At 36.5% G+C, this 12,160-nt stretch overlaps 2 protein-coding genes and 1 pseudogene across 3 annotated transcripts in view; 1 reads left to right on the top strand and 2 right to left on the bottom strand.

Moving 5' to 3' along the window:
* Window positions 1–927, bottom strand: part of LOC122081076 (DNA-directed RNA polymerases II, IV and V subunit 6A-like) — a 4,392-nt gene extending 3,465 nt beyond the window's left edge. Inside the window, exon 1 of the mRNA XM_042648040.1 lies at window positions 770–927. Within this exon, the coding sequence (XP_042503974.1) occupies window positions 770–804 (35 nt within the window). The 5' untranslated portion in view covers window positions 805–927. The remainder of the gene's footprint in view (window positions 1–769) is intronic.
* Window positions 928–5,314: 4,387 nt separating this feature from the next.
* Window positions 5,315–7,414, top strand: LOC122080701 (putative F-box protein At5g55150). 2 transcript variants are annotated; one of them, XM_042647521.1, is made up of 2 exons: window positions 5,315–5,549; window positions 6,100–7,414. In XM_042647521.1, the coding sequence occupies exon 2, from the start codon at window positions 6,131–6,133 to the stop codon at window positions 7,247–7,249; it is 1,119 nt and encodes a 372-aa protein (XP_042503455.1). In that variant the 5' UTR covers window positions 5,315–5,549; window positions 6,100–6,130; the 3' UTR covers window positions 7,250–7,414. The 2 variants fall into 2 exon arrangements, with proteins under 2 accessions (XP_042503455.1, XP_042503453.1); XM_042647519.1 differs by having other exon boundaries at window positions 5,319–5,552; window positions 6,102–7,414.
* Window positions 7,415–9,545: 2,131 nt separating this feature from the next.
* On the bottom strand, window positions 9,546–11,613 carry LOC122080702 (annotated as a pseudogene).
* Between the last annotated feature and the right edge of the window lie 547 nt (window positions 11,614–12,160).

Below are 12,160 nucleotides of genomic sequence, written 5' to 3' on the forward strand. Positions count from 1 at the left end.
TTTTTTTTTTGGAGGGGGGTGTTTAGGATTCACATTCTGACCATTCAAAGAAAATAAAGGTATTACAATAATAGCTTCACAATAGTGAAGGCAAAATAGAACATCTGGTCGATAGACTTGTTGATTGGTAAGTAGTCGACCAATTGACGACTGACTCACTCCCTGCAAAACCTCAAAGTATTCATAGAGCACACACTAAGCGACAGCAAACGAGGTTTTGAGAAATCATCAAACCAAAGCTCTCTTTCATTACACATCTATGGTTTTAAAGGTGAAGTCCTAAAGTTCTCATCTCCTCATTTGCAGTTAATTTGTTCATCTACTGGTCTCAACTCTTCTACTGTACAAACAACCCATTAACCCTCCCATGTTCACTCGATCACCACAATTTAAACACCTTAACCAAGCATCATTGCCACTGCTGACGAGTTTCTATCAATTCTCCATAAACTCTAGCCAACAGCTGTTAGAACACCAACCCATCTGCACCAGCCAATAGAGATCAGTTTTTCACTCAGCAATCCCTCTCAGAATACCTTTCCAAACCCTTGTTTCATGTTTTACACCACGCGAGAATCCGAACCCTATTATCTTTAACTTCTCTTGTAAAAATCCTGTTAAAGAAACCCTTTTCTTCAATCAAGGTATAATTTTCAAACAAGAAATTGAAAAGTTTCTAAGCCCCATCACTCTCTCTCTCTCTCTCTCTCTCATAGGTTAATAAGCTAGATACGATAGTGAGAAGGAGAAAAAGAGAAGGTGGACAAACCCCATGTCCATATCGTTGTAGTCATCGTCCGCCATTGTCGTCGAGGAGGGTTCTCTCTCCTTGCTCTCCCTTGAGAAATCCTGATTCGACGGGTAGTATCACCCAAAATATGTCGCGCCCTTTTGATTCTTTGAAGCTTACTCTGAGGTCCGTGAATGTCTCTTATTAGCACTCGGACACAGGAAAACGATCGCGCTTGGGGACGTCCTATCAGGTCCAACCCGGTTTAATCCAATACTCCTGCTCGCTCAGATTCGACCGAACGATTTCATCAGGGCCCTCTTTCATATAAAAAATACTAATTAAAATTAAGAAGAGGTTCCTAAAAGATATTGTGGCCTACACAAGTGCAAAGACCAATGGAAATACACGTAAAAACATCAGGTTAATGGTAAGATTTCTGTTTTTCATGTAGGTCGAGTGTAGAGGACACGTTGCCTTCTAGGTTTCACTCTTCTCTTAAAATTAAAAGGGATAAAGAACTCTCCTATTTTAAGGGATTGTGAAAAGACACCATTGCCCCTTGAAAATAGGGGGTTGCGTTTGGATTTGGGTTTGGGAATGCTAGACTGGCAAGGTTGCCTAAAATTCAAATTTTAATAATAATAATTTTAAAAGAGAAAAAATGATAATTGATTGTGTTTTTTACACCCTCCAATGTGTGACGGAGAACACACATTGGGGCAGTGATCATTTCACAAGACCTTATGAAACAGTGTAAGGAACAAAACTTGCTAGTGTTCTTTTTCCCTAATTATAAATAGAGGAAGAGTTCTCAATCTAAGAGCGTGGCCCTACACTTGTATAAAGGCTAATAGGAACGGACATGAAAACATCAATATGGTGGGCATTTCCACCTTTCAGTAGCAAAAGTTCTCTCATATAAATTTTTTTGAGTAAAAACTGCATTAATTTAGTTTTGCTTAGATAATTAATTTGGTCACTTTCCACCGACAAAAAAAAAATTAATTTGGTAATTATAGGTTCAATCCGTAAAAAGATTTTTCAACAAGATCGTATGTCAAATCAATGCCCAAAATTATTGGACAATACTTGAAATAAGCTTCGTAATGACAATTGGTTCGCAAAGAATTGGACTTAAGAATAAAAGAATATGAATCTTCTAGATCAAAAGATAAAGAAAATATTAAATGATATGACCAATCGGATAGTTGGTTAAAAATTAGCCTTTTGTGCTCTAAGGAACAAAACTAACTCTCACATGAATGTTACAAATTTTAATTTTTAATGATATTTTAATTTCTATAAAAAAAACATACAAACTCATACAATTTTGGCTCATAAGTTGACTTCTGTTGAGAGAATAATCCATCATTCTTATAATCACCTAGTCGCATGGATGGTCATCAAACACTTGTTCCTTTACTGCCAAATAGATCATTCTTTATCTATATAACGACAAAAAATGAGATAAATCTTAGATATTCACCCGTATAATCAAGTGATCATATAAACAACGAATCCATTATTTTTTGTAGAATCATAGTTTAAATGCGCGTGTGAAATGACCAACTTTTTATTTTAACTTTAAAAAATTGTAATAAATGTTACAATTCCCCATTTAAAACAAAAGTGCCTACCAAAAAAAAATAAAAAGAGAAACAATATACAAGTAGCACACTCCCCTCAGACACACATGGCAGAACCCATTGACGCCCTTAGAGGCTTCTAGAGAGCCTTTGAAACCCGGTCCAACAACTTTGATTGAAAAAAAATCTAAAACTATCTTTATGAATCTTAAAAATCTTAGAAAAAATCATAGAAATTTCAGAAATCTTCAGAAAAAGCCCAGAATATGAATATAGTGCAGAAATTTTTTTTCAACTTTTTTTTTTTTTTTTTTTTTGTATTATTTTGTTCAACCCTTAAAAAATATTTGCTAGAAAATCATCACTATCTTAATCAAATCAAGACAAGTTCCATATTTTTTTTGTTCGATTTACGTGTGTTTTGATATTTTTTCTGTTATTTCTGTATTTTTACAATTTAGCTATTACACATAATTTCTACCCTCATTTTTAAGTATCTGTCTTTTATTTTCCTAATTTTTGGATATTTGTGTACATATCAAGCTCAAGAATACACATTGATTATGCACGCCAAATTAACAGAATCCATTCCCCAACCCCTTCCCCATTTGGTCACTTTTTAAAGTGAAAATTTGTTATAAATATTCATTTTTCATTTTTATTTCCTTCCTTGCAAAATGTGATGTTGATGTACATCGTTTTAAATTTAAACACCATTCGATAATTTTTTAGAAATATTTAATGAGGAGGATACTAAGGAACTTCATTGGGAAGACACTTGATCTCTCCTTTGCATAAGAAGATGATTCATCGTATTCGATTTGCCATTTATTTTCTTTGCTCATTTGAGTGGAATATTTGATGTCTTTTGGAAGATCACAATATGAGCACTTCTGATTTGATACTTGGATTGATGTTCCTTTTGATGATATCTTAAAAAAATCAGTTGTCACCATATAGAATATTTTTTCTAAACACCTTTTATGGACTATAAATTGACAGTTCCTACTCTCATAGTTAGAACAATTTTATCATTGGAGTGAATTTAAAATCTATTTAATTATCGGTCCTAGACTAAGATCTAGGTGATGATTCAATGTTTTTAGAAGTCCGATTTCTTCCGAAAGGAGTGACAAAGTTCTTATTTTCGTTGTTAGAATTGAATTACTATTCTTGCAGAAAAATTATGAAATTTTTTATTTTACAATTGAACACCATTTTCCCTTGAAAGGAACAACCTTTTAAACTCATAATAGCATTTCAATATCATGTAATATGATCCCACAGAATCTCAAGACACCCAAATACCCAATGCCCCCTTTTGTAAACATCCTATAAAAAATGAACTATGTAGTTCTCAGACTTTAAGTAAAACTGTAATTCAAAAAGCCAGAAGACCCCAAGATCCCACCCAAACTAAAGCAAAAGATTTTTCTTCATCAGTAGGTTTTGGAAAATCTTAATTTTACTATTTTAAAATGAAGATTGTCTTATTGATATCTTTCTTAAGTGTCAACAAATTGTAAAAATATTGACACTCTCTTTAAAATAATTAAAATTTCTCACCCTAAAAATTTATTTATTTATTTATTTTTATAAAACTTCATCATTCCCCATATGTCACACAGATTATTCACTTAGTGAGATAAATAATAAAAAGAAGTTTGATGAGATCATTGGGTCAACTTTGATCGAGTCGGTCATTTAACGTAGCAAACCCATTGCGAATTGGAAAAGTCTCCCCATTATTAGGTTATGCAGGATCATGGATCCATTGCTCCTACGATCATCGGGTGAGCATCCAACATCTGATCCATGTTTTATCAATATATGAGTGAAGATGAGTATATTTGAAAGTAAAAATGAAAGATGTTGGATGTTCACCCTTACAACCAAGTGATAGTATAAGCAACGAATCCAATATCGTTATTATTATTTATTATACAATGAAAATAACGCTACCTGGTCATGTTTCCCATGTCTTTGCAAATGGTTTTGTGAATTGACAACCCTACCCCTTGCTATAAGAAGTAGTATTCTATCTCAATGCATAGCATACCATAAGAGGGAATCTATGACTGAATACGATCAATCACTATTGCTCACCTAAACATAAGAGTGAGGTCTCGGGTGGCAAGATCTTAGAAAGAAGAGTAATGTCTTTCTTCCGGCTTTGAACCTAAAGGAATTAAGAGTGGCAAGAGTTTAGTTAGGCAGCAATATTTTCTTTTTGTACCGGTGTTCATAAGAAAAATGGTTCCATGTCTTACAATTTTCAAGTAGCATTCTTATTCAAAGGATTTTTTTAGGAGGCCCAGACACCTAACGAACATCCCATAATAATCTATTACAAGCGGAATTATCAAAAGAAGAAGCTACTTTGTCTTGTGGGAATGTCAGCATTCCCACTTTACTGGATCAGTAGGTCAAATAAAAAAATTGATTTTCAACTTTTAACAGAAAACATATTGCATATAAATATGATCGGTAGTTGCCACGGGTTTTCCTAAATATTTGAAATTCTTACCTTTGCTAAAAGAGCTTATGGATAAAAAATGAGGATTCTAGCCCCTTTGTTATTCAACGTGGAGCCTGAGAAGTCCATGACACCAATTACTTCTTTTTTTCACCACATCAAGCACTTCATTCAATCATATGTTCTATTTTGGGATAAGGAAATGCAAAAACCTTATAGCGGTATTTGAATTATCAATGTTTTTTGCTGGGGAGTGTGATTGATACTAATCTTCCCAATTCCATATTTGAAGTTATGATCAAATCTATTAATTAAAAGGAATTAATACGATACATTTCTTATGTATTCATAGGTACTAAATTGGACTTGAATTAAATTTCGGATCAATCTATAGATTGAGTATATCTCTCTCTCCTCTCAAGACAATGAATGCAAATGCCTTTTAATAGGAGGAGTAGAGAGTTTTAGAGACATGAAAGCGCCAAGGTAAACCACAACCTCGGAGAGACTTCTTTTTCCCATTATTTTCATTATAATTATAAGGAAAGAAATTAAAAATAAACTCAGGAAGCGCTACCGTACATTACGCTCACGCAGAGTTCCCAAGACAACCCTCCCTCCCAAAATAGAAGCATGTTTACCTCTTCGCAGCGGCCCTTTCAAACCCTCAGTCCGTCCACTCACTCCTCCTCGTGAGACAGAGGCTCAACACCGACAATCGACTCTGCAACTGAGACGGCGGATCAACGGAAAAAAGGTCAGAAATCAAAAACTTCTCTCCATCCCAAATTCCTTTTCTGTCTGCTTTTCTTTCATATGTTTGAATGAAATCTTCAAGAGGTTCTACATTCTTTCCACTCTTTTGATACGATTTTGAGACTTCTTGTTGGGTTATTTGCTTCATAATTCCAATGGATTTGAGATTTTAACTTGGGAGGAAAGAGAATATTGGAATTTGAGATTTTAACTTGGGAGGAGAGAGAAAGGAAGGACTTACTTCCTACCCTGAATGGAGACTCTTCCTATTTTGTCTCCGTTCGTCCTTCTTCCTTTTCTCTCTATCGTATCTGAAATCTCATCCCTGCTAGAGATATTTCTAATAATTTGATTAATCATTCATGTCTGTGGTTCACTTTTGCTCTAATTCTTCAACGTACTTGGTGGTGCTAATTACAGTAACCATGAACATAGGATCGAAATCATATTATTTTTTTTTGTGTAATGCACTATTTTTTTTTATTATATGTTATTAACTGTGCTCTTATTGTTTTTATTGTCCTGTCCTTTCAACTGTTTATTTGTCTAGAACCCAATTTGAACGAGACAAGGAAGGGTATGGGGAACTGGTCTGGACTTTGTGATGAAATTCTAGATCTGATTGTGGATCAGTTTTCGGCAGTTGAAGATATTGTTAATTTTGGTGCGGTTTGCCGGCAATGGCGGTCAGTTTCAGTCAAGAGGTGGCCCTTATCCACTGAATATCTTTGGCTGATGCTTGCAGAGAAGGAAAGCAGTGATAACCGGGGCTTCTACAGTTTCTCCACCAAAAAGGTTTACTACTTGAACTTGCCAGAGGCCTGCGGGAGGAAGTGTTGGTCCTCCTGCGGTTGGTTGATTACTTTTGGGCTTGATTTGGAGATTCAATTATTAAACCCCTTTTCTCGACCTCGGGTTCTAATTCGACTTCCACCTCAACCAACACTCCCTTATCAATACTCCACTGATACAGGTCCAAAATCTGTCCGCCGGTTTTTTATACGGAAAGTGATATTGTCCTCAAGACCATCTAGTGAAGATGACGATGAAAAATGCGTGGTTATGGCAATATATTCCGAAGACAGGAAATTAGCTTTCTTGAGATTGGGAGATGAAGTTTGGACTCCTGTAGATACTCATGAAGGTATCGCTAACTTTGTAGATGGTCATGTACGTATCACTGATGTCATCTACTTCAATGGTCAATTCTATGCTATCACTAAAAGAGGGGAACTGTTGATTGTGGACATTTCCAGTTCTCATCCAAAGACGATTGAGTTCGCTGAACCACCGGAAGGTGTAGACGATTTTGTGGATTTTTATCTTGTGGAGTCAGTAGGAGAACTCTTTATGCTTGCATGGGTTGTATATGTTGGAGGTGAATGGACAAGCCCAAGTTGGTTTGATGTTTATAAGTTCAATTTTGATAACAGGATGTGGACGAAAGTTAAGAGCCTGGACAATCGTGCGCTGTTTGTGGGTGATAATGCCTCCTTCACCATCTTCCCCTCTAACCATTTAGGATGTGAACCCAACTGTATGTACTTCGCTGATGATGATTTATTTGGTGGTTGCGAGAAAGTAAGAGCTGGTCGTGACATGGGAGTGTATCAGACGGAGACTAAGAAAGTGGATTATCGCAGTCCCGACATCCTTTCTAGTATTTGTGCACCTATTTGGATTAATCCTTCTCCATAGTGAAGAGGTTGCTTCTGGATTTGTTTCCTAATGTCAATCTAATTTGTGACAAGTAACTTTTTCTATCTCAGCTTCTATTTTTGTAAGTGAACTAGGATAGTTTAGCTATTGTTAGTTTATATTTCTAGTGAGTAATCTATTGAATGGTTTGCATTTTCTGTTTTATTTGAATTCTTAGTGTAGTTAGTTACTATTTTCAGAAATTGGAAAGATTTTTCCATGATCCTTACTTGTAAATAGAGGTGATAGCCTTAGAGGCACTATGATTTTGATTGACATAGTTCTTCGTTTTCTATTAAACTGTGTGGACTTATGGTTCACGTTTGAGTTGGAATCATTAACTCCTTAGGTGATCCATTTCTTGTTTCCTCTTTTCTTTTTTTTTTTTGGTTTAAAGTTGTTTTATTTTTAGTTTCCGGCTTCATTTCATCGAACATAACTGGTTAAAAATTCTCTGCAACCCATTTCCATTCTCTGTTTTCCTTTTTCCTAGTCCTACTAATCAGAAGTGATCTGTTTTGAGGACTTGAATTACCCTCCTTTATCCATTCTGAAATTTATGCAGCTCTATTGTTCCTTTTCTCTGTTTCTTTTACGATTTTTTTTCCTGCTTGCAGAAAACTGACCATCATGCAATTTGGTCAAATTTCCTACCATTCTGACTGTCGCATGAGTCTTTCTTGGTTTGGTTGACAGTTTTGAGCCCTAAGAATATTTTTTCGACCTGGGTTTGAGGTCCGTTGGAGTTCTTGGTCTTTAAAATACAGTTTCTCCTTTTTTATTTTCTGCTGCTTGTTTCTTTCTTTTTCAATCGTTTTTTTTTTCCTTTTTCCAGAACTCTTTTCTGTTTAATATTTTATCTTATATGTTCGTAGTTGATTCCTTTGTGTTTTCTCAAACCCAATATCTGTCCTAACCATAGTAGAGAATATAGATCAGATTCTGTAATTCTTTGTAGTTTTGGGGTCTTGTCACCGCATTAATCAATTTTTATCTGAGCTCCTTTTTTTTTTTTTTTAAATAATAATATGCCTATGTGTATTGGTTGTTTTTTTCACTCCTAAATCTGAGCTGGATTTGCAGGTCAAATCCATTTCTTTTATGTGTCCTATCTGTCTTTTCAAATTCAATTTTTTTTCCCCCTTTCTTCTCTGTTCATTTCTTAACAACCAAACATAGGGCAAGAAAAAAAGAAAAGAAATGAAACCCGTCAAAATCCCAATTCCTTTGCCCCTCACCACTTCTTCCATTCTTCCTCCTCTCAGGTCTTATTGCAAGAGAAACCCTAACTTTGAATTCTGATCTGCCGGCACCCCCTTCCTCTTCTCTATCTGCAATGCCTATTGCAGCGGTCCAGAGCTCCGCAAGTACCCTCTGACTGCAGCAACCAGCAGAAACTCCACAAATTGCATGTGATTGCAGTGGCCCCTTCCTCTTCTCCAACTCTGACTGTGATTGCAGTGGCCCCTTCATCTTCTCCATCTCTGAAACCTTTTAGCGACCCCTGTCGAGAAGTAATCAACACCAGAATCTGCCCTGGTTCTCTACTTCTCCGTTACAGGTGAGTCTCTTCCCAATCCCTGATTTCTCAGTAATATCATTGTTTGGATATGATTGCGAACATTCGAAGGAAACATCATGGTTGAGAATGGGATCAACTTCTATAACTACCTATTAAGTCACGGACAGATGTATAATCTGGGTTTACTAGACGTGAACCAGAATGTAACAACCTCTAGAGCAGGATATACTCTTGTCAATAAGTTTGTACATTGCCCAGAGATTGTAGAACTGATGGGAAAGGATATGCACTGTAACTGCTTAATTAGATTGGCATTACAATCAGGCACTTGTGGTTGGGTTAGAGATATATGGATATGAGTGGTTTGATTCATGTTTTTCACTTGATATGTACCCTATACTATAGATTGAGAGGCAATCTTCATCTAATGAGCATTTTGTGTACATAAAATCAAGTCATTCAACTGTGTTCTTTGCCTTATACAGGAAAACGGGTGTTCTTTCCACACTCCATATTCTTGAAAGAGCTACACCCAAGGAGATGGATTCCCCATAGCAAATGAATTTCTTCCATTTATTTAATAGTATGATTCTAAAGGTTAAATGAATTTTTGGTGGATGATATAAGGTAGGTTGGTCTCTATTAGGCACTAGTTGTGTATACCTATTGACACTGCTTGGAAGAATTATATTATTTTGGTAGAAAACTGCTTGAAAGTATTATACATAAAAAAGTACATCATACCCCCGCCCCCACCTGAATTAGAAAAGAAGAATTAAACAATAGCATCAAAATGGACTTCCATATTAAATGATTCTCGATAGGATATCTGCTACTGCTATTTTTTGTATACAGTTTTTGAATTAACAGATAATGAGGCTTCGCTGCAACCAAAGAATAAAAGAATTCTCTACCTACAAAGAATTGTTGTTATCCTTCTGTTCGTTATGGATGGAAGTTATAAGACGTTGGAGGAAGGAAACAATCATAGTGAACTTGGCTGAGATAAAGAGGAGGAACTGCCAGCAACATCACCTGGTGCCCATGCAGAAACTTTGTACGAAGGTTGCTCTAGCCAACTCAGTGTAAGCCCTGCTCCTTCTTCTCCTTGCTTCTGTAACACTAGTTTTTACAAGAGTACATCAACAACATTTGGCTCAGAAGATTCTCCCTCTCCCCCAGTTTCATTGCGTTTAAACCTTCCAATCTCCATCATTTTCCTCCACTTTGCAATTATCTCGTGCCTTTCCAGCCCGTTACTTCCTTCACTTGCAAATATATTTCTTATCTCCCAAGCAAACTTCTCCTCTATTTTGATTCTAACCAAACTATCCATAGTCTCACATCCTTCAACTTGTCCACAACTCCATGGAATCCAAACAGTAGATTCTGAGCTTTAGCAAATCCCACCAATGTACCCCTGTTTCTTGGAGTTCTTGTTTGGACTCTCCCCTATTGCTGTGACTCTTACATGGCTTGGGGGATTCGGCCTTGTGGTGAAACCCTTAAATAGACTAGGCCATTGAAGCCCTTGAGTAATGTCAAGCCGTAACTCTGGTTCCCTCTGTTATGGAAGGGTGCTGAGACACATTACCCGTTCCATTCTCTTAAGGAATTCTCATTTTGCCTTGGAGTCAGACTATTGCCGTCAGACGATGTGAATCTTGAATTCATCCTTCTGACTGAATTCATCCTTCTAGGCTCTTGGCTGGTCTCCACGTCCTTATCTATATCTGTAATTTCAGTGACAAGAGACTACCAAAGGATTGTTCATTGACTGGCTTCTCAACACTGCTGAAACCAAAGATTACTCCTACCCAACTGGCTTAGAGTCATCCTCTCATCTTTGGAATAATCACCCGGTGTTTCAGTACTACTGCTTCTCCTCTTCCTCTTGGCCCTGTTTCCCTCTTCAAGCTCCCTCTCTCCTAAAACCCTACTTCAATCTCTCTCCTTCCTTCCCACAGTGCCGTCTGAGTGGTGGTAATGGATGGCTGGAGCCGGATTTTCTGATTCAAGGAACAACTACTGGCCTCAATCGGTTTCGTCACTGGAAGCCAACCGAGCAAATGTGCTGGGACCATTGGGTATCCTTCCGGAGGAAACTACATGCGAATATAATCTGTGTAATTGAAGGCTAGAAATGGCAAGCTTGAGACTGCACTGATGCGTCACGCCTCAACCTACCATTCCTTGGTGACATCAATGCAAAACACCCAACCAACTTCTTTATATTCTTACTCATCCTCTGTTTTCTATTTTTTCACTCTGAAAACTTTCTTCTTTTTCTTCTATAATTTCTTGAAATCAAATGAAGAGTTTCAGGACAATGTGAATCTGTGTATACATGAGCTGTTTGAATAAAATCATAAAATCACAAGAAAAGTAATTCAGAAAGTGCATTGTAAGAAATTGGAATGAGAAACTTCTAAAAGTTTCAAAAATCTGGGTGTCTCTATCTGGATTCTAGAGGACAAAAGAGAAAATAAGATTGCCCAACAGCTATTAGCACCAATAAAATGAACATAAGACTTACAATGGACCCATCGTTCGTCTTTCTTTTCTTCTTCTAGTGCCATTGCTGGTCATGTTTTCCCCTGGTTCTGCGATTGATTTGATTCTCCCCAGCTTGAGAATGGAAAAGAATGGTGAAAGAGGAAAAAGGTCTCTGGAGTTTCGTCCTCGGATAGAGATCGGACGCGAGAGAACGGAGGTCAACATGACCGGTGCCAAATTCCAGTAGAGTATGACCATTGATATTCCTCGGGATGTTGGAAATTTCAGTACTGCCTTCAAAACATTACGAATGGCTCCAACTAACACATCTGGATGGTTGGTAACCAACAAATTAACCTTTAAATAAAATGAGAAAATGTTGGGAAAAACACTGAATTATTTCCATTTATTTTCTATTTCCCCATTTTTTTGATATCTTGTGTACTCATATCAAGCTCGAGAATGCACATTGATTGTGCACTACCAAGTCAACAAAATCCATTTCCCCCATCTGGTCTATTTTAAAGTGAAAATTTGTATAATTATTTACTTTTTGTTTTTATTTTCTTTATTACAAATGTGGATACATGGCTGGCACCTTAAACTTAAACTCAATTTGACAATTGTCAAGAAATATTAATTATTTAATAAGTTAAAAGACTAGGTATGTTGTTGGTAACTTGTATACTCAGTTTTTGTGTCTATCTTTCTCCTCCTCCCCTTGGAAAATTCACTATGCCTCTCCTCCCAACCCTCCATTAATAAAGCCACTAGCTTTAAGAAAGTTGGCAGCATATGTAACCTCTACCATTTAATAAATATCAAATAAAATTTTCACTAGACAGATCGTATACCGGATAGGATATCCCTCCAAATGGATAGGAATCTTCTCC

Source organism: Macadamia integrifolia, chromosome 6 (assembly GCF_013358625.1).
Source record: "Macadamia integrifolia cultivar HAES 741 chromosome 6, SCU_Mint_v3, whole genome shotgun sequence".
NCBI classification, from domain to species: domain Eukaryota; kingdom Viridiplantae; phylum Streptophyta; class Magnoliopsida; order Proteales; family Proteaceae; genus Macadamia; species Macadamia integrifolia.